The sequence below is a fragment of the Plectropomus leopardus genome, chromosome 8, assembly GCF_008729295.1.
Source record: "Plectropomus leopardus isolate mb chromosome 8, YSFRI_Pleo_2.0, whole genome shotgun sequence".
NCBI classification, from domain to species: Eukaryota; Metazoa; Chordata; class Actinopteri; order Perciformes; family Serranidae; genus Plectropomus; species Plectropomus leopardus.
The window spans coordinates 7,879,509-7,903,491 of NC_056470.1; the positions used below are offsets into that span (position 1 = coordinate 7,879,509).

Here is a 23,983-nt window from a genome sequence, read left to right on the forward strand (position 1 = left end):
GTTCTGCTGTTGTTAAATGCTGACCCTGATGTCTTGGAATCTCTGGGATCTCTGGTCATCATAGAGGCATGCAAGAAAAAACGTTTTCCTCAAAGAACTGAGGTAAAACACTGCTGACTAAATGATATATTTATCACGTTTCACTGATTAACATCTTTCTAAAAAACACCATCCGAGGTGTGTTAAAGAACTAATTTGTCATCCTCCATAACTTGACGTGTTTAGCAGCTTAGGCACTTAAAGGGCCTTGGTATTGCTGAAAACAACAGGGTGTGATGTGTGTGTTGATGCATGCAGTTTCAAGTTCAGTTAATTAGTTAATTATGATGATGTTTTTGTGTCTTAACTATGAACTTCTACTCCTCTCCCAGCTGTATAAGGTTGAGCTGGAATCTTTTTCACATTTCCTTTCTGCCTGTTTCAATGCCTCTGTGCCAGCGACAGCCATGGCCTGAGGCATTATGTTTTTTGGGTTGTCCGTCCATCTGGCCCATACTTATGAACGGGATGTCTCAAGAACAACTTGAGGAGATGTCTTTAAATTTGGCACAAAGGTCCACTTGAACTCAAAAATGAATTGATGAGATTTTGGTGGTAATAGTTTGAGGTCAGTGTGACCTTGCCTGTTTCACTCTAATGAGCATAATATCTCAAGAGAGCCTTGAGGGAAATTTGGTACAAACATCCACTTGGCCTCAAAAATGAACTGATCAGAATTTGATGGCCATAGGTCACGGTCACTCTGACCTTGCATCCATCTAATTTTCATGAATACAATATCTAAAGAAGTCCTTGAGAGGATTTCCTAAAATTTTGGCACAAACGTCCACTTGGACCGAGGAATGAAGTATTTAGAATTTGGTGATAAAAGTCAAAGGTAAAAAAAAAAAAACACTGTTATCTCACAAAACACAAAACTTGTAACTAATGCGCTTTATGACAAAGTTTTACACAGATTAATTATTCAAATAAATTCTGAAGTTATGAAATGTTTGTATTCAAATTAATGTTGTGTCTGAAATATTACCAACTTAGAAGTACATAATAAATGCACCGCTGAGATGATGAGGCTTCAGAAGTTCAACTATATTTCTAAAAGTTTTTTATATATAGCGATTACACATGCAGATTTCTAAGTTTCATATTGCATTTTTATTTCCACCTCTGGCTGGTCCCTCATATTCATCATCTAGTTTTATTTTACTCCTCTCTCTCCTAGACCAACTTGGGGTCTTCCTGCACAGCTGACCCATTTTCTGAGTGCTGTCTATTGGTTCTGAATAACATTAACATCAGAATAGAGTGATTAACTTACCTCAAGCTCCGTGAACTCTTTTTGGCCTGATTTTATATTGTGTATTTTTTGTGCTCCCTGTCCTGTAAAGTTACTATATTTAGCATTTTTGCAGTCTCCAGCAATTCCTGCCATACAAGTTGCTCTGATTAAACATATATAATTTGATTAAATGGTCTATATGAGAAGTGGAAAAAAAAAGAAGGACTGATTGATTAGGTCAATCTTTCCTCTCCTGTATGGCACCCACGCTGTTAATTACTTCCTTCCTGTCATACACTGCAGTCACATTACTGCCGTGGCATTTGCTCCCGTGTAACTTTGCTGCCAAATATCCAACAGCTGAGACAGTCGTAAAGGCTGAACACAAACAGCAGGGAGCAGCTGTGATTGTAAACATGTCAGTTAACTAAGGTTTAAGGGTTTGTGGCCAAACTTCTAAAAAAACACTTTGGACAAGTGTATTCAGATACATACACCCTACAAAGTGGATGCAATGACATCTCTCAGCATTCTGTGATTGACATAAATGAAGTACAGAGTTTCTGATATGATTATGACTGTGTTCAGAAACGTTCATTCGGATAAAGACCTTAGGGATAGATGGTCTGTTGCAGCTCAGCTACTGCAATTTCCAGGAGGTTAGTGAACATGTTGTCAGATAGCAGGTTGTTAAGCCTGTCAGTCATTTCAGCTTCCAATGATGGGCTCAGTTTGAGCGTTACTGTGCACTTGTTATTGCCAATTAGATCAGATAGCGAGTGCTGCAAAATGTCACACTTTATATCATTACACTGTATGAAACCTCAGATTGGTCAAAACCTCAAAGGGGGATTATCTGGACCCCAAGAGAGTTTGATTTAGGAATGGACCTTGCTTAAGTTCACAGTTTAACCTCCACTCTGCCTATTTTCTGCCATGCCCTGTTCTCCTGATATGGTCCCCTCTGTATGACTTCCCAGCTGGTATCACACAATTACCTGTGGGTGCCCAAGCTCAAGTTATACTGTGGCAGAATTTCTGCCAGCTTCAAAGTGACCTTGCATTCTTTTTGCTGCCTCTGCTATGCCAACCCAGTGGCCTCACTTAAAAAATAAATATAAAAAAAATAAAAAATTAAAGGTGGCACGGTGCATTTTTGCCCCTCTTCCTTTGACTCACACATTGCTAATGTGTGAGTCAAAGGAAGAGGGTAAGATCAGTGCTGCAGTTGCCATACTGTCTGCCTGTGAATTATCTTGGCTCAGATCACCAATGTAAAAGCATTCACTAGAATACTAATAGTAATAATAATTCAATTTTGCCTTTAAACTGAGGCAGGGAGTTTAATTTTGGCATCACTGGCATCTGAGAGAACACAAGACTTCTGTATCTCCACTTTGCATTGTCTTTAGGCTTTGGGAAATCTAGCTTACAAAGGGAGACAATCACAGATCATTTTCAGAGAGAGCAGTTATTAATCATCAGTCAATCACTGCTCCTGAACTGCAGTCAAACTGTCAAACTAGGCAGTGCTGATCAAGATTCTGTGATGCCTATTTCTCACCTCAGATGTTTTCAGAAAAATATTTTAGTGTACTGTTAAGCTGTTAGAAACAGTCGAGCCAAAACAAAGCAATGCCCATCAGCCAGAGCAAACGTTCACATTTTACAGCAACAGTACGCTAAAATATGTTGCTAAAAAATGTTGCTAAAAAATGTTGTTAAAAACCTTTTAAGTGAGAAATAGCCAATGCAGTAACCGAGTCTTAATTCATATTTCATCAGCTCTGTCTGACTGCAGTTCACGAGTGGTGATTGATATGATTGACAGTTGCATGAGTGACTTTTCAGCTCTCACTGGTTCCCAGTCAACATTTGAATGTGGGGCCCATGTGGGTATAAAATGGGTTCACCCAAGTGGGCCCCATGTGGGTTATGCTAGGGTACCAAGGGAAAAACAGGCATTTTAAAAGGGGCCCATGGATAAACTCATTAATTTGGGCATTTGGCATGAGAAAAATTCCATAATGGGCCCATTATTAAGCCCATTTACTACCCACATTGACCCTAGATACAAATGTTGACTGGGTGCTTTTGGGGATTCTTATAAATGCCATGAGAAGCACTATGAGGATGCAGAGAAGCATAACTTTTTTTTTTTTTTACAGACAATCTGCTTAATATACTGCTGTCAGGATTAAGTGACAATTATTAGCTTTTCAATAGCTTTTTATCTAGTTACTAAAGAAGTTATCTACTGTAAGTTTAATTAGTTTGCATATGGATGGAAAAATACATCAAGTATGCATATGTATTTTTATGAAGATGATTTATATAATTTTTAATACTCTATGTGCACTATTCAATTCACTTTTCATACTGCACATCCAACCCACTGCACAGCCTAATGTACTGTGCAAATATTGTATTAATGTTGCAGGCCTAACCTGCAGATGTATGCAAATGTTTCATGCCAAACTTATTCTACAGTTATTTTTTCAAAAGATAATTAAATTACCTTTTTTTTCATAGGGAACTTAAATAGGCCAACTTTTTCAAGTTGCATATAAGCAACAAAAAAAGCTCTGCATAATGAATGTCTGCCTCTTCTCTTGACTGTACTGCCTATGTTACTTTGGTTGCAATTGATAATAGTGTCTCTTTTATTACGTCTTCCGGCTGTAGGTCACATAGCAACAGACAGCTCTGAGCACTGCTCACCACACTGGCTTACATTGCCTGGACTGCAGGAAAACTGCTGCACCACTTTGCCCTGTCTGTACTGGTTGGAGCCCAGTAGCTCCTCAGGCAGCCCTCACATCTGCAGCCAGTCAACAGGCATCATCACCCGAGCCTCGAGACCAGCCTGGGTAAGAAGTTAGACAGCTATGCTCTCCAGCTGTGATTTGTGTAGCTCATTGAAAAGCCCAACTGTTGTGCTGATATATATTTTCGTTTTTAACATTTGTCTAGGAAAAGTTAGGTCTTCAAAGGTAGAACACTGCTTTTTCGTTCAGAGGTTACTGGAATTTAAACTGGTAAAAAGCTTCAGGATCAGTAAGGAAAAAGGGATAAACACCTAAAACTTGTAACAGCGCAGTTTGGATTGCCAGGTGAAGAGAAGATGCACTCTGTAATTTTCTTTATAGGTCTCTTTGGCTGTTTGTAGTCTTTTTGGACAGACAAATGCACTCAGCCTTGTTGTCATCACATTTCCAACTAAAACACTTTCTTGGCATTCTTCTACAGCCTTGTCTGCCACACTTTTCACTGTGATCATTGTGTTCAGAGACGTCTGTGAAGCTAAAAATGATTATTTTATTATAGATTTAAACATAGCTGGAGCTGAAGACAGTTCTTTATGAAAATCCTTGAGAAGTGCATCAACTCATGCCTTGTAACTGGCAGTTAAGTTTGATTAGTAATGCTTTAAAATGACTGAAACCCTGCACTAACATCCTCTGTCTCACTTTCACCCTCTACACATTTATAGCCTGCAGCGTACACTTTTTATGTTTATTCAATGCCGTCCAGCTCTTTTTGTCTTTGAGCTACCTTCCTGTGCTCTGTATGTTTTATTCAATTTGTTTTGACTGAGAAAGATTTTGTACTTTGAAAATAAAATGAATATTTAAGAGTTATGCCGTGATGCTTCTTGTGAGTTATTGGTAGAGTGACAACTAGACTACTTCCTGCAGAGAGATGACTGGCCTTGAAACATCAACAGCATCAGTCGACTATTCACAACCCAGAATCAAGCATAATAATAAAAAAAAAACATGACAGCAATAGAATGCTAAACTACTCGTGGTTTATGCTTTAAAACTGGAAGGATGGTTTAATAATATCTTGTAGGAGAAATCAGCTCTTTTGTCTGTTGTTGTACATTGTAAAGTAAACAAATTGGTATTTTTAATTTCACCACATATGGTGAAATATTTTGTTGAATGATACCCTCCCAATTTCTACATTCTATGAATGTGTGATGGATGATGATGAAAATCCTTTCTTTCCATTGTGATCTCAAAGAAATGCATTACAGCGACCTGACTCCCTTTGCAGTATTCTTGCTCTTTATACCACCTGTGGAGTTGTAACAGTAACCATGGCCTATTGTGGGATGTTGTTGAACCTGGAATTTCGTGTGTCAGCCACAACAAATCATCCTCATCAACTTTCCATTTGAATTGTTTCCTTCTATGCCACCACGTAATACTGTGTTAAGAGTTTGTGGTCATTTCATGTGTTTCTGTTAGATCAGGGTGTTTCTTTCTGACATTATTGTCTTAGTTCAAGTTTCCAAATTGATATTTCCGTCTGATTTTCATGAAGACATAATTCTGGTCTCTTCATTTACTTACTGGGTTTAAACTGAAGAAAATAAATTATTATACACATCATGCATAGCTTAGATACCTGGTAAACATCTGCAGCTCCAGATTACTGCATAAGAGAAATATCCTTCATCACTATATATCACAAGAATACAACAGTAAACAAGGGCAGATTAGCCGCTATAGAAGGGGCATATACTGTTTCAGAGGCAGGTTTGTTAACCCTTGCATTGTCTTCTAGCACTGACACCCTCCTTCCCCTATTTCCTTCCCCTGTCAATTTTTTGTGACAGAACATGCTGAAGCTCCGCCAACCTCATTTTCTGACCTTTCTTCAACCTTGACTTTTCTGTCCGTATTTATACTTGTCCTTGCTCTTTATTCTCCAGTTGTCACCCGTCGATAGCTCTGACCTTCTGGGTTATTTACCAGTGCCAGAGCCAGAGGAGAGTAGTACACCATTCATTATTTCTTACTGCTTTTCTTGCTGTGGTAAGAATGCTGGTCTACAAAAAACACAGAAGCAAGGAGGGCACTCTGAGAGGGCAGACCTCTCCGAGACCTCCATCTTGCAATGTTAATGAAAGTGAAAAATAATTTGTTTATCCGCCCCATGATTCGGATACGCTCCAAAATTTAATGGGTTCTTCCTTGGCGCATGCTACACTCTTCCACCAAGTTTCAGGAAATTGAGCCAGTGTTTTTTTTTCCTTAATACAGCTGACAAACCAACAGACAAACCAACGTCATCCTTACTCGTCATAATTTCATGCTGACGTGAAATCTCCCAGCATCATTATAATGACTAAACTGAGTTGTATCTTGACACAGAGGATCAGTGGTTGGGTCAACATGTTCTTATCCCAAGTCTTCACACATTGCCACTTTACAGTAGACTACTGTGTCTACATATTATGTTTTAGGTATCTCTGCATCGGCTGTTGATGTTCCGGGATAGCGCTAACATGATATCAACAAAAATGAACATTTTGGTATGATGGTGATGATGATGGGTGAACATAGTGATGTTTGAACAACACAAGCACATGGCAACCAATGACGGGACGTCAACAAACACACATGCTGGCACTGACGGATAACAAAAGGTCACATAATTAGGTGTAGAAAAACAACACCACTTGCAGATGGGAGGTGAATACTTGACTCCTGCAAGAAAGTCCAGGTTTGCTGGACCAGTCCACAGACCCTACTGCCCGCCCTACATGGGACCTTCATGCTCCTCATATTACATCATCACCAGCAACATTTCAAAATGACAACGTCCAGCAACGTATAATGTGGACCCGATAGGTTTCACCCAACTATGTTCTCAAGTGACATGGACCGTCCACATTATCACGCACGACACGACAGGTGACTTCTGACCGCACATAATAACACCACAAACAGCTCTGTCCGGTCGCCTTCTCAGCTTCTGCCGTCCAGCAGCCTATCATGCGGATGCGAAAGGTGGCTTTTGGTTTTAGGATGTTACACCAAAAGCTCTGCAATTTACAATTTCAGATTGAGTATGGGCCTGTAAAATTTCAGCAACAAAACTACTTAGTCAGATTAAGGAAAAAACATTTGGTAGACGTTAGCCATGTCAGTCAACTCAAGTAACTAACAAAAGATGTGACAGAATAACTCAACATTGACTTAGTTTCACATAGGATGCAAACACTGGTCTCCTGGGTAAGGTCCTGTACTTGTTGGACCCATACACCTACTCTCCTAATTGCCCTAAGTGGACTTCCTTGCTCTTTGTACTACATCAGTTGCACTGAACATCTTATCATGATGCAGACTGGTGAACATTGGAATTAATTGAAAGCCTGGTGCGTCTCATACAGGTGCTAAGGGGCACATTGTCTGTCACTATCTGTTTTTTGACGCCTTGGGATTAAGACCAGAGTGGACAAGTGAACTACATAGAAAACATAACCTGGCTGAGGTAGGTCATAAAAATGCAACACATGCATCTCAAACAAAAAAAAAAAAAAGCAAACTACAGCCGACAGTTCTGAGATGATTCTGTTCAATACAAAATTGGCACTAAAATAGCTTAGTCTTTCAAAGTTGGCACGGCCAACAAAGCAAACTATATTCTATGAATGCCAGCAATATCAAGACTTCATACATACCAGGATCTGACTTGGAGAATGTATCCACATCCAGCAGACTCCTGTGGAAACAGCAAAAGTGCAGGTAAAAAATGTATTCTTTCAGCCCTTTTAAAATTGTTTCCAGACAATGTATTCATTCATTAACATTTCCTGAATTCCATTTTTATCTCTTTTGTTTCCTGCTCCCTTGGGTGTTTCTGAGAGTCTCAGCTAAGCCCCTAAAAGTTAGGTCATGGCCAGATTTAAATTGCTCCCCAAGTTATTCTATGAAAGTAACATCTAAAAATACCAGGCTGTCAACCCTTTCCATGAAATGCAAGGCACAGTAAGCAAAGTAAAATAATGTACACTAGGTTACTACAGTCAAAGGTGGATGAAGACCCTCAGGAAGAGGAAGATGAAGAAGAAATTAATGTATATCTTAATTAGTGAGCTGTAAAGGTGCTGGAAGGCAGATTTTGTTATTTGCAGATGGAGCCACACTAGCTGTTTCCCCTATATTAAGCTGGGATAACCAGCTTCTGGCTGTAGCATTTGTCATTATGGAAATAAAAAATGCACAAAATAATTTAAGGGATGGAAAAACACAATAAATTTACAATGCACTGCTGTGCAATACCATGGGTGAAAGAAAATACAAAAAACTTCATTATCTATTTCCCAGTCTGAGCCACCTCCTTCTCCCAGGGTTGGGCTGTCTAACTCAGGTGTCTGACCACTTCAAGTCCGGCTGATCTCAGGAGGGACTATACAGGAGCAGCAACCATTCATTATTCAGGAGTGACTGGGGAGTCAGTCAGCACACGGCCAGGCAGGCAGGTTGACAGGCTGCAAAACACTGACTGACTTTTAACTGCTCTGTCAGTTAGTCAGCTGACCAGGCAGTAAGCAGAGCAGCCGACCGTTCACCTGAGGCAGCCTGCCACCAATGGTAAATTCAGCTATGCTGCTTATTTTCGGGATAACACAATCAGTATTTTATGAGGATTATTACTACTGTGTTTACTGACAATATTTCTACATTTTGCACAACATTTATGACATTGCATCATGCTGGTATTTTTTTTTATGTGATGTTTGACAATTTGTCTGCAACATCAATAATCAAACATGCATATCAGTGTTAGTCTGGGTGACCAGTGGCAGGACCCCATGCAGAAATCCAGAGGATTTCAAATCACTTTGATGTACATTGCAGATCACTTTGATACATATTGCAGACAGTTTTGTTTTTTTTTTTTCAACATTTTTCCTTAGAGCAAAGGGCACCAGGGAGTAAAAGGTCATGGTAGACAGATAGATAGATAGATAGATAGATAGATAAAAAGATGGATAGATACATAGACTGATAGATAGACAGATAGATAGATAGATAGATAGATGGCTTGTTTTCAGAGGTGTTGGAGATGTGGCTGCACATTAGGGAATAAGCTCTGCAGGAGGTATCAGCGTTAGATCAGAAGAAAAAAATTACATTCACCACACACACACACACACACACACACACACCTAATTAACTTCTATCACTTTGATGTCGCTTGCTTGTAAATCTGACTTCCATATCACACAGACTTCTATACCTGGCGCATGATTCTAATCAAGGTCTCAACAGAAATATGCTTTTCTATGTAAGAATATGCGAGTTTGACCTTACCGGCACGAAACGGTAACTTCTATTTTAGTTGCAGGGACTCTGGTGTTGAGCGGATCGAATTCCCCTATTGATGCCATCATCTCGACTCACGTCGCTAATGAGCATCCGCAAAGAAAGAAAGAATAAGTAGAAAAAAAAAAAAAAGATCTGATCATTCACAATCGGATCGTGATTGCAGTAAATCCATTGTCGAAGATCTTGTGATGTTTCGCTTGTGGAGCAGCGGAGGAGGGAGAGATAGAGAGCGAGAGAGACGGACTCAGAAAGAGAGAGAGTGAGGAGAGTGAGAGAGAGAAAAAGAGGAAGGAAGAGGCAGCGAAAGTTGTGAGGCAGATTTAAAGTTCATTCATCCTTCATCCGTCCACGGTGCGCTCCCGGTATCTGTCCGGTGCCGAGGAGGAGGAGAGCGCAGCCAACCGGAGGCACCGGCAACAGCAAGGCTCTCTCTCTCTCTCTCTCTCTCTCTCTCTCTCTCTCTCTCTCTCTCTATCTATTAAGCAATTTTAATTAAAATTGCTTAATATTGCCAAAGCATCAGGTATAATAAAATTCAGTAATGATATATTAAAATCAACAACACAAGGCATTGAATAAAAAAAGGATATATGAACAAAAAAGACCAAGAACATGTCAGAAAACACTAAACACTTGTTTGGTGTGTGTGTGTGTGTGTGTGTGTGTGTGTGTGTTTGTGTGTTTGTGTGTGTCTGTGTGTGCGTGTCTGTGTCATATATTCACCTAAATTAAGTCACCTCTTACTCATTATTAACACCATTGCTCATCGAATTGGTTTTTCCAAGGCTTAAATTGACTAAATAAGTAAAGTAACTCCTAACCCTGAAAAAAAACTTGTATTTTGGTATTAATCTAAACACAAGGGCCTATATATATATATATATATATATATATATATATATATATATATACGTGTGTGTGTGTGTGTGTGTTGTGTGCATGATATAAACAGGTAATTAAATATACTGGGATCATAAATCAATGAGCATTGATGGTGAGCAGCAGGAAGTCATGATACATCCTGCAGTTGATTTCAAGCATTAAATCATAATGAGTCATGCTTTAGCTGAGCATCACTTAAGTGTATGTATATCCTTATTAGAAAGTGTCGCCACAGATGCATTGCCAATAAACTGTGCAGTGTCAGCCAGTGTGATGTTAATTTATGACAGTGCAAAGAATAGCTCCAGAAAATGTGATCAGTATTTTATCGTGAGGCTGCAGTAACTCACAGGAAAAAAGATGATCAGGCATGACAAGAGTGATTATGGGGGTGAAAAGATCTGGACTGCATGGTCACCTTTTGATTTTTTACATCTAGAGTGTCACAAACATAAACCTATGAAAGTGTAGAACTGCAAGACCAGAAAAAAACTGATCAGTATAGCAAGTTATGAGATGAAAAAATACCTCATGAAAAACACATTGCTATAACAAGATTTTTTTCTTGTCAACAAAAGTTTCTTTTCTTAAAAATATCCTTAAAATATAAAGATATTTTGTTATAACATAAAATATTTAGTAAATATGAGTAAAAATTAGTAATACCTTGTTTTAACAGCCACAGTTTGTTGTTATAATGTGAAAACATCTTGTTATAACATAAAAAATATCTTGTTCAAACATGAACATTTTTTGTAAAAACATGAACAGTATCTTGTTATAATAAGCACTTTTTGTTATATCATCAGAAGTTTCTTGTTACAATTTTTTTTAAAATCCTGTCATAACACAAACATACCCTGTAAAAACATGAAAAAATGTGTTATATATGAAAATATCTTGTTATAACATAGGGGAATCTATAAAAATGTGAATAATATCCTGTTATAAATAAGAACTTTTTTGACTTAACAAAAGTTTCTTGTTAAAACACAAAACATCTTGTATGACATGCAAATATCTTGGGAAAAACATGAAAAATATTCTGTTATAACAAGAACCTTGTTCTTATAAAATGAAAGTCTCTTGTTCTAATATGAAAACATCTTGTTAAAACAAGAAACCTCTCATGTTTCTACCTGACTGTTTGTTTGTTGCCTGGCAGTTTAACTCTTCCATAAATCTACACATGTAAGATGAAGATAAGTTGTTTAAAAATGTTTAAAATATATATTTACAGAAAAACAAAACTATTCCCCAATACTTTATCTATATGTCAAGATACTACATTTCGCTTTGGGTTAAAGAATGCTTAATGTTCTGAAAAGCTAACTGAGGACTGCACTTAGTGCTGGTGAAAAATGTGTCAGACAAGGACAAAACTTTTTACACAGAAACTTAAGTTAAAAAACAACTTTGTCCCTTATCCCAAGGTCAACAAACAATATCTGCCACAGAAAATATTCTATTCATAACCATAATAGCTCAGGTTTTTATCACAGTGATCCAAACAGAAGAAGTCATGAGAGATGAAGGATATTTTCCAAAAAAAACATATCCCTGAAATCATCACATAATGAACAATAAAACATGAAATGGACCTTGTCCTCAGTCTTACCAAAGTCACATAACAAATAAAGCCCATGACAGTAAACCAAGCAATCTCTATAGCTCATGGTCGAGTACCTGTAATTCATCATAGCAAATATCAAAGGGCCATTTTTCCTTGTATGTAAAAAACATTTTTCATGAACATTGCACCGTAATTTGCTTTGAAAAATGAAATATATTAATCTTATGAGGTAAATATTTCACCTCAATAGTACAGGGATGTCAATGCAAAATGTTCCCATAAAAGATGTTTCTAGTAAGCTGCTGTTCAATTCAAAATCATCTCACATTTATGACTGACTGGTGATGGTTGGTGGTACATTTCTGACTGCTTCACCGACTTTTGGACAATGAATCAAACAATTTATATATTTTGGACATGCGAGCTTATTAAAAAATATTTAAAGAATATATATACTGGGCCTCTTTGGGGTTGCTGTAAGGGGCACACTCACTGCAAACCCTGAAATGTCTTTGATTTAGAGGTAACTTATGCTCAGCATATTACACACAGCATTTTATATATAAAGAGAGTGAAATAGATGGATTAGATAGATAGTTTTTGTGCAGGTTAAACATATCTAGTTTATTGTCCTTTATTTCAGTGTCTAAATGCCATTGTACACTGAGAATGGATCATGCACTAAAACTATTAACTCCTTTTCCACCAACATGGAACCAGTTCCAGTCCAGTTCCCTCACCCTAATTTTGAACTGTTCAGAGCATTTGAACCAAAAATAAATTGGTTCAGAATCTGAAAAGTTAGTTCTCAACTGGAACCAAAAATAGCATTTTTTTTTCTAGACCTGAAGTGCAAACCATGACAGTGGGCTTGTCAAATTCTACAGGTTGGAAAAGGCAAAGACAACATTGAAGTAGAGGGGAAAGGCTGCAGGCTGGTACTCTAAAAAGGTGTTGCAGCCCATTTCAGGAAAAGGTGGTGTACCACTTTGGACAGCAAATGTCCTTTAGTGACATTTTCTTTCATGTAAGGTTGTCCACCTCTGCCAAAGAGCGAGATGGGCACTGAGTAGTCATACCAATATGTCACAACAGTGGGGAAGTATTGGAAAATACAAAATAACTTATGTTTGGATTCCATCTTTCTGATCACCATCATCTTATGCTTGTATATAAAAAATTGTGTGTCATCATGGCAATGTAATTTAATTTGATTGACTGATCGATTTAATTTTATTATTGTGTCATGAATAAACAATATGCCCACATTATACAAAGAGAGACAAAGACCATCATTAATACAAAGAGACCAGAAATCAGAGTAAACACTTGGCAATAATATACAGACGAAACAAACCATCCTGATGTTTTTTCAGGATTTAGCGACAAAGGTGGCCATCTTATAAGCATTAAAAGTAAACAACCATTTCAACCTGTTATCATCGGTACTCTAAAACATTTCAGGATGTTGAGCAGACGTTTCATCCATCAAAGGTGTTCTTAATTAATCACAGAAGGGACAATATGAAAGAAATAAGAAAAAAGTTCACAAAGTCTGTTTCTTCTTGTGTGCTTTAGCATAGAATTCCCTACCATAATTATGCTTGATTTGATTATGTGGTTCTGGAGACACCTATTGTCATGGGAACCACCACAGGAGTTGTTAATATTCTAAGGCAGGTGCTCACCTGGCAGAGCCCCATGTACAGAGGCAATGTCCTTTGCCTCGTTCAACTCTAACCTTTGCTGCATGTCATCCCCTCTCTCCCCTCCTTTCACGCTCAAGCTATCCTATATGATAAAGACAAACCCCCCCCAATAAAAATAAAAAAATAGTCTGTATTTCTGTCTGTCTGTCAACACATTTTGTCAACACAATAGCATCACAACTGTGCAAGACGCAGTCACAAAACTTTGGGAGGCTTGTTTTGATCACAGTTAAGGTCAAAGATGAGTGTGGTCTGAGTGATGGGGCTGAAAGTAGGAGGGTAGGAAGTAGGAAAGCAGCCATGCCCCCCTCCTTTTCATGCCCCTGGGCCACAAACCCTTTAAATTGTATCGCTTATTGCGGCTGAAGTGATCCCATTTCAAGATAGTCTTTCTATTATATTTGATTGCAGTGACAAAGGGGGGAAACTGTTTCAGGGAGAAGAAAGGATCTGAGCGAGCCAGACGATCAATTTACAGCCTTTAATATTGCAAATAGATGTGTTAGCACCACTGTGTCTTCATCAGAGTCAAAGAGAGCAAAGACTAACTGGCAAACACATAAGTAGTCAACCTACAACAAATGAGCTGTTTGGTTGAACAATGAGCGAGTTGCCATTGTTGATGCTACCCCTGACGCACCGCAGTCACATTTGGAACAAAAGAACACAGCTGTGCCCTTGAACATTCAAAACCGGTTATGATGACTCATATAAATTTGGAATTCAAATTTGTTTTGAGAAATCCGGTGAGAAGATTTTTTTGTATAAGACAAATGACTGCTAGCCAAAAGAGATGATTAATAGCTTTGACTATGAGCCAGGGTCGATAACCAACCAGACAAAGCGAGCCCCACATTGCAAATTTCACTGCAAGTCAATTGTTGTTGTCATTGCAAATGTGTTTGGGAATTTGCAACACTAAAATATGATATAAACTACAGTAAGTCTAGCTTAAGCCCACAGAAATTTTGTCTATATGCTCTTTGTTTTGACAAATATATTTTGATACAGTAGCTGCTGCTTGGATTGTGTTCGGGGACAGTGTTTTTGAGTAAAGAAAGAGCTACAATATAGAATCACACACAAAAGTACATCAGGGACCAGCATTCGCTTTCAGATTCCTGTATGTTAGGTTTTGCAAATGAAAGCACTTTGGTTAAAAAAAAAGGGAAAGATTGACATTTCTCAATATTTGACCAAGACCACAATCTGTCATCCAGAGTGTTTATTTCATTTTGAGGCGGAGGGCAAACAGTAACAGGACAGCACCTCACATTGCCTCATCTCACACAGTCCTTATTCACCCTAAGGTACACACCTCCTCTCATTCTCTCCCCTGAGTCCACTGCTCTGTTGGCAAAATAGAAAAAGCGTCACATGGTTAAAGGGGGCCTTCCAGGAGTTCCAAGTTTAGGTAAAATAAAGGATATTATTCTGAAGCAGTACGGAGGTCGTCCACTTTATTTTCCACCATCTGCATAATGGCTTGCAGAATGCTAGTTTCAGCTGCGGCCATCTTTTCCATCTTTCATTAATGTTAACTGATGTTTAAATTTGACAATCTCGACCTGGCTGCTGAGTAGATTTTCTTATTTTGAAAAACGACTCGCAGCCACATTCAACCATCGTCCAACGGCAACCTCAGAAAACAGCGGACCCGAGACTCTGATGCAAATTCAAAAAATGCACTGCAGGAATTGAATGATGCCATCAGCAGTAACATGCCAGAGAAACCGGGTGGAATCTTAATAGTAGCTGCTGATTTTAATCAACTCATCCTTCAGCTCCAGAGATGTAGCAGGATCAAGGACGAATGTAATTTTGGTTTTTAAAAGAAATGACTAATAAAGCTACCTTCTACCTTCTTCTACCTTCAAAGTTTGCAAAATAGAAATACCAGCATAAATTTATCAGAGGTGATGTGTAAGTGACTGTAAATGTCCACGCCTATGTCATGCCCCTATCTGACAGCAAGGGTATAAAAGTTGACAGCTGAGTGAGTTTAGTGTATCCTCATACAATTGTTCATATGATATCCTACAAAGATCCACATACCACGGTTCATGTGATATTTAACAAAACAGCATTGCACAAATAGCATTACATACTAAATGTAAAATTCTGTACATAACAGGACGTTACATCGGTCAGGTTTAGGCAAAGGCAAGGCAAATTTATCTGTGCAGCACATTTCATACCTAAAGGTAAGTTAAATAGGTTAGGGTTAAAAGAACCATTGTGACAACATACCTAAAAATAACTCAGGGTTCACTTGCTTTCACATGGGACACGAACATTGGTCTCATGAGGGAAACCTGCTTCCTCACACAGACTTTCAGTCTTTAAATCTTTCCTTCCTCCCTCCTGTAAGTGCACTGTTCACATGGATTATGTGGGTTATACACAAATTACTGACACGTGATTATTTGGATTGGCGCCATTAATTTGCATAAGTATACCTATTAACTGAAAACAGTCTGCCGAGTTCCATGTAGTTCATATCATGTCATAGACCTGCAATTAACTTTTATTAAGCGTAACTTTGACCTTTCCCTGACTATAATTTATTTGCAACAGCTTCTATTTTTTTCCACCTAATACTTAATCAATGCTCTTTTCTGACCATACTGTTGGTTTAATGAAATGATCACATGCTGACACACAGAGGAACTGGGCAATTATTAAATCTGTAATGTGCTGGTTGGTCTCTGGATCTCTAGACATATGATGAATCTGCCATGTACAGTATAATCTGCTTTGTGCACTGTATGTACTCAATAATAACCAGCAAGTGACAGAGCAATAAATAAAGGGTGGCAGGTGGGGATGGGGGGTCACAAGGGGCCCAGCTGCTATTTCTTTTTTACCCCAAAGCAGTTTAATCTGGCTGTGTCAATAGACCTTTGAACACAACATTTTCAGTGGGCATTATATGGGTAACTTGAGCACAACAAAATTTACGTATTACAAAAAACTAAGCACTAAAACCCTACATTCAATAAGAAAAAAAAAAATCACCTGTGGTCATGCTGAACTGGAAACACGTGCCCTTCCTAATTCATGCCTCCCCCCTGGTTTCCAACACCTACCCAAGCTTACCTTGTAATGGCAAAAACAAGGCAGATACATGACACTGAATATAATCAGCGGAGCAGGTAATCGAACAGTCGGGCTCACACGCCCATGGACAATTAGCTTAACAGAAGAAACAAGCTGTCATCTTCTGATGAGATGTCTGCGCTTCTAAATCTGGAAGGGCCTTCTCTGTAATTTCCTATTAATCAGTTCTCTTGAAAGCATCATGACACACTCTTTAAAGCCTCCCACTGTGACCTAATCACCAGAATTACATTTCAAAGCTTCTGCAAAAAATAGCTGTGTTTTGAAATACTGTATTTTTGGAAAACAAAGCTGCAAAGGTCTCGGAGAATCAGACAAGCGGGGGGAGGAGTGCGTAAATACGTACAAGAACAATAGGAAAAAGGAATTCAAAGACAATGTTAACATTTAGTATAAGACTAAAGGTGATGCAGCTTGACCCTCCTGTAAAACATACAGGTTTAATCGTCTAAAATAGACTCATTTGTGGGTTGGTTCAGGGTGATGGACGGTGAGTGGGACTGTCTCAGTTCTTCCTTGGCCTTGTCACATAACAACAGTGACAAATAGATGTTATTCCCAGCTATGTGTCTGTTTGTGCATGTGCAGATCTGCTCAATTTTGCAGCTGATCAGGCAGAAATTGAAATTTTTCATGGGCTGAAGAGAACAACAACAAGAGAAGTGGGGAGTGAGGCAGAAATGTAGCGAGAATAGATGCAGAACAGGAGCCGGATGAAGAAAATGCAAAAGAGAGAGGAATAAAGAGAGAATGAGAGAGTATAGCAAAAAGACAGTCAAGAAAGTCTTGTTATTTAATTATTTTCCACTCTTCCGTCTCAGAATGATCTATAAATAAAGCGGTCGAACGATAAAGGGGTCAGCAGCTCAGAGTGTGTGTGCGTGTTTGTGTGTCTGTTTGTGGAGTGGCAGCTAATTATTCAAGGAGGACAAATTCTGTTTAGTTTCCATTTCACTGCCAAGCAAAGCAGGCGGCTGACAAATAGCGAAAGCCTGCAGCACAAAAAAAAAAATAGATATTTTTCTCATTTGGTGATGCTCTTCAGGTATTTTTACTTTCTTTTCCATTCCTCATTACATCTGCTGTCCCACCTGAGGTCACTGTGCTCTGAAACCTCCTCAGAGAGAAGTAGTGATAAATAATGAGTCCGAGTAGTGAAAAAGTTTTGGTCCAATTTATTGGTTGAGTAAGAGCAAGAACATTAGTGAACAGTTTGTCCCAAGCTTATTTAAGGTTTTTGGTTTTAATTTTCTCATCCAATGCATAAAATTGGTCCCTTGAAAATCTGAATAATAATAATAAAAGTGGCTAGATTTTCATACATTAAAATACACTGAACATAAATTGAATTGCAACACTTTTGTGTTTGCTCCCATTTTTCACAGGTTTGGGATTTTTATGCACTCAACAGATACATTTATCTCAAATTTTAATCACATGCTTGTTCAAATCCAAGTTAGTGAGCACTTTTCATTTTCCAAGATAATCCATCCACCTGACAGGTGTGGTAAACCAAAGACTGCTCTAAATTTGCAGTTTAATCACACAACATAATGTTTCAGGTGTCACAGACTTTTAGCGAGTGTGCCATTGACTGACATGCTATTGACTGAACACAAGAACATCCACCAGAGCTGTTGTGCATCAACTGAATGTTCATTTCACTGCCAAAAGATGTCTTCACTGTCATTTCCCTGAATTTCACACTACATCCAACCAGCCTTACAACAGCAAAAGTCAGTTATGATGATGAATTGTTGTCAGGCCAAAGACCCTGGTGAGGAAGATGAGCATGCAGATGAGCTTATCTCACATGGTTTCTGATGGTTTATGCAGAAATTCTTGAGTTCTGCTCACTAACTGTCGCTCTGAGATGTATTTTCTCTAATACTAATACTTGTTTTAATATGAGCCTGTTGTGTAGTCACATGCATGAATGTAGAGCGCACATACGTCCATAATTAGTTAGGAGCTAATCTGCGATGGTGATAGCTGGCAAAGGTAAAATGGATGATTTAAATCACTGAAACTGTAGCTCCAAACAGGAACTATGACTAAGAGGTGCAGCAGGACGAGAATATTTCAAGCAGCTCTGTTGAAAGTGAAGTGGACGACAATCAACCAAGCACAAGTGCTGATGGCTACTTAAGCAGTGGCAGAGAAGTCTCCACAGCGCCTGATGAGGGGTTCGCCCTTGGGGTATATAAGAGTTGTGTGGAAGAGTTTAAATGCCTGTCCCAGTGCCACTCCTCTGTACAGCTTGGCTGTGACTGACAAAAGTCAACATTTATCTTCTGTTAAGGAATAAATCAGCCTCCTGAACTAACTTAAAATAGTAAGTCTATGCTAATATGCTAATGCTCAAATGGTCTTGCATTCAGCAACACAGCACAGATTGGAATGATTTCCCAGACGTATACTGTGACTGGATAGGGGGTTTCTCTGATTGTATGATGTCTACAATGTGAATGTGTTTCTCACAAAACAGTGTTTGTCGGAGGAGCATATGCTTGCTTATCTTAAAGTCTGATGACTGCCGGAGGTGGCCTTACATGTTTTTTTATGTTTTTTTTAACTTGTTTGTTATGCTATTTTGATGATTGTTGAGAGCTTGACGATGCAAGACAAATTTCCATGAAAACGGACAATAAAGTATTATCTCTTATTTAATCTACTATATTTTCATGTTGATTATAGTGGTGAGACTTGGAAAGCTTAATATTTTCTGAGGTGATGTGAAAATCAGGGGCTCTCCAAGTTCTCAGGATTCATCCTCAGGGACTGTGAATGTCTTTAAAAAACTTTCTGGCAATCCATCTAACAGTTGTTAGGATATTTCAGTCTGGACCAAAATGTTGTAACACATATTCCTCCAAGGTAATAAATGCTCTCTCGTTGCAAGCACATTTAGAAAGTTTTGGGGCCACGGAATTTTTCAGTGTGTAAAATTTCTAAAATATTGACGTATCATACATCATACATAATGCAACTTTTATGTTTATGAGGCCCAGGCAGCCTGTTTCAAGCAAAGCTGGTTTGCAGCTCTAGAAACCAAACAACCTTTGGCGGAAGTGAGCAACCTTCAGTGAAAGAAAATGCCAATATGTCAAAACAATGGGAAAATGCTGCCAGTCATGCTCATACATACTTGTACATCATCATTCTGCACAATGGAGCTCAAGAGAGCTATTTCAATAAACGTTTTCATATTGATTTCACCACTGCGCAGACTTTACAGACCTGCATAGGACTCCTGTAAAATGCAGCACGTCTGGTTTCTGCCACTTTAACAATTCTCGCTGATTAGGACATGATAAGCCAGTCTGAGTGTGCTAAATGAGATGCTTCATGCTTCAAACACTCAGATCTCCCCACAAATACGCACAAGCAGATGCTGATTACAGCAAGGCAAGCAGAAGCCGAGTTAAGGAAGTGGTGCAGGTAGCTGCTTAATATGAAAAGTAATGAAAGTCAAAATAAATCCCTGAGAGCATATCCAGGAATTGTGGCAGTAACCCCTGAATGAACCACAAGGTGCTCCTCAAAATGTTTTCTGTGAAAGGCCAGACGATCAGTGTTTCTGAATGCATCTAGCTCTGCAACATGTTACCATTTCCAATCCCAGGCTCAAGTCACAGTTTGAAATGCCTTTGATGATGTGACAGCATATTTGATTCACAAGGCTTGTGTCCGAATGACCCGAACATAGCAAAGCCACCGCCAACACACAGTCTGTGATCAGCAGAACACAGAATTCTGCAGAAGAGACAAGTGGAACAACAGCTCACCACATTTTAAGAGCAATAAACTATCTGAAACGGGGCGTGAAATAAATATTGAGGCTGTGAGACAAACATCTCAGTCTGAGCCACAAAGGAGGCAGTAAACTCGTGGTTTATTCTCAGTTATTGTTTCAGGGTTGAGGGGTCAGAGTGTGATGTGAATTTTGATGATCTGCACAGTTTGGTCCACATGTCAGTGTTCTTCATTGAAAACAAACAAGTTGGAGCGAAAAACACGCACACAGCAAATCTCAGCTATTTTAGGATTTTGGAAAATATGCTTAGTGAATGAAATGAGCCGTTTAGCTTTCAAAGGCTGAGTTATGGATGAATATAAATAATTATGAAGAAAGTAAGTCATAACAGTTGATGAGGGAAAAGGCCCACTGAAATGAAGAGTGGTCTGTACTCTGTGTGTACCAGTTTTGATGAAATGCTCCCTTCTAGTGGTCAGAGCACCACATTGCAACTCAACAATGTAGTATGCAGTTTGGTTTGAGTATTCCTGTCAGATCATTATTAGCAGGGAATTACCTGTTTGATTCACCACAAACTACACACCCTGACTCTGACCTCTTTTAAGTCAAAAGTAAAAACACTCCCTTTTTCCACTGTCTACTCAACCCTGTGATGTCTGCACACTTGTTTTTGGTTTTAAACTTTATTTTAAATAATTTCAAATAATCTTTTTTTATCTTTGCACATCTGGTCTCCACTTTTTAATGGTGATTTAAAAAAATAATACTCATTTTGCATTTAATTTTACCTTTTGTATATTTTCTCTTTACTCATTTTTTTGTAAAGCTGTATACTTTATTCTGTTTTATATTTGAATGCTCTGTATAGAAAAAAAAAGCACATCCTACTTTGATCATGATCTCTGAAGTTCTCTCTAAATGACTGAATGGCATCACACACAAGTGTTGATGATGCACACATTCAGAAACTTAATAAAAATAATCACTATTTAACTTGAGGTAAATTAGTTCTTAATGGCAACATATTCTATTTAGAGCAGCTAGAACGATCAAAGTACACCAAATTGATTTTTTTAAAGGACTGTTGTCAAGTAGGATCCATTGGCATCTAGTGGTGAGGTTGCAGATTTCAACCAAAATCACGGTGGCCTTAAGCTAACACTAAAATGTCAATGGCTCCATCTGAAGTTTGTCTGTTTTGGGCTATTGTAGCGACAAAGAGAGCTCTGTGGAAATATCTGCTCCCTGAGTAGATACAAATGGCTCCTTCAAACACGGACACAATGATTCTTAGTTTTAAGAATGTACACTAATGAAAACATTTACAATTATTATATTCTATTTCTGCCAATAAATCCCCCTAAATCCCACACACTGCTCCTTTAAACATAAACATTTGAATGATGGTTCGCTATTTATTTATTGTTAACATCGTTGTTGTTATTAATTATTATTATTATTATTCGACGTATTATTGTTATAAAAAGAAGAAGTAGTAGTAGTAGTCGTATTTGCTCAGTAATTTGTAACACAATCATTTACAGAAAAGCAGATTTGTTAAACAATTCAGCACCACAGACAGCACAAATTGAGGAGCCCTTAAAGGATAAGTCTGTAATATTTTATATTTTTCTTATTTTCAACAAATCCCATTAAAAACTAAAATCAACAATAAATGGACCCTATTAACAACTATTATCTGTCTATGTTAGTAGGCTGGAAATAATTCTCCACTTCCTGTTGCTAAAAATGGTCCCCAACAAAAGCACCTTTTTTTTAATCGATTTGAGTGAGCTTTACTAAAAACTACAGAGAACAGCTGTTTAACGAAATTACTGAGAGCTTTTGCAAAAGTTCAAGTTCTGTTCTTACTTACAAATTTGAGATACTTGCCATGAACATGATTACTTCCATTTTATGCTACTTTATAATTCTGCTACACTACATTTATTTGATAGCTTTATCTACTGGTTACTTTGAAGATTTAGATTATAAATACAAAATATAACTGACTTTTGAAGTTTTATGATATTGTTTATTTAATATTATGTGTTAAGCTACCCTGCAGTATGTAAAATTAGATTATTAGAATGTTTCTAAAATGCAGTATTGCTATTTTTACTCAAGTAAAAGATCTGAATACTTTTGCCACTAATGCATGACCTTTATCTAACTAACTGGGAAACAGGGACTTTTCCCATTAGACACTTGTAATTCACTAATATTCCAACAGATGGCAACCTAAGACTAGATCAAGTAAACAACCATCAAGTCGTGTGATGGGAACTGGCTTGGAAATACTGATTGCTAAACACACAGTATGCAAAAATGTAAAATATATGATTGATATAATATGGTAACAATGGAAAAAAAAAATCTCACATAGGCACCTCTTACTCTCATGAGGTGTTTTACAGCTGCATGGGGCTGACATGTCCTCAAATCAGCTGGCAACGCCTGTCTTTGAATGCAGCCATGCAGACATTCGCACACAAAACTCACACATCCTGTTTTCCTTTCTCCCTCTCGCTCGCTGAAAACACCTCACATTCCTCAGGAGGCCTCCCCTAGCTGTGTACAAGTCTATTTTCTTCCACTGACATGTCCTCACTTCAGCAGCCATGCTGTACCTTTTTGCTCTCACTCTGCCAATTTTAGCACACACACACGCTACCACACAACACTGGCACACGTAAATCCCTACACACACACTACATGCACATGTGAAAATACACACACACACACACACACACACACACACACACACACATACACACACACATACAGAGCTTGTCAACTCCCCTGCTGCTGCTAGCAGATGACAGGAGGCCTCGGGATGAAGAAAGATAGTCTGAGTGCTGTGAAAGTAGAGGGCAAACATACATGTTTGTTTAGACAGCATCCAGATGTGCTACGTGTGTTCTGAGCAAGCAGCGCGGCCAGAAGGTACAACAGAAAGAATTTCCTCTGTGCATTATTAATCAGATTTCTGTATGAACTGTCAAACATGTATGAAAGGATGAGCTTTGGATCCTCTAAGATCTCTGCTGCCTGTATATTTTGTCAAATACAGCTTGCTTGAAGATCAAATTTGGGCCCTATAGTGATCATCAGATGCAACAGTGTTTGTACGCTCCACCTCTAAAGCGTGCACTCTCTCACATGCCACTGTCTTGGCCTACTTTTCCATGAATGTGCTAGCTGGAGGGCAGATGCGTTTCTCCCCAGAGTGAGTAACAGAGCTCTTAATGGACAGAGAATGAAGGCTTCAATAGTTAAGGCAACATCTGGCCCTGAAGAGGAAAAGAGCTGCTGAATACAGAACACAGAACACATCAGAAGTGAGCGCTGTAATGCACTTGGCTACAGCGCAGTCATTTTACACTATTCACGAGGATATGATCTGTTGTGTTCACCAAATGCCAGTTGTTCAAAAAGTTTAATCTGGATAAGAATGATCCGGATTTGGAAATCTCATGTTTTGCTATTCAGGATCAGCTAATCCATTTTACGTTCGTGCAGGTTTTTTTTCTT

General features: G+C 38.4%; 1 protein-coding gene across 1 annotated transcript in view; it reads right to left on the reverse strand.

The window, feature by feature from the left end:
* The window catches only part of LOC121946809 (copine-9-like), a 93,426-nt gene extending 83,933 nt beyond the window's left edge, over positions 1-9,493 (reverse strand). Inside the window, exons 1-2 of the mRNA XM_042491570.1 lie at positions 9,391-9,493; positions 7,755-7,795 (exon numbers count right to left, since the gene is read on the reverse strand). Of these exons, the coding sequence (XP_042347504.1) occupies positions 7,755-7,795; positions 9,391-9,470 (121 nt within the window). The 5' untranslated portion in view covers positions 9,471-9,493. The remainder of the gene's footprint in view (positions 1-7,754; positions 7,796-9,390) is intronic.
* Between the last annotated feature and the right edge of the window lie 14,490 nt (positions 9,494-23,983).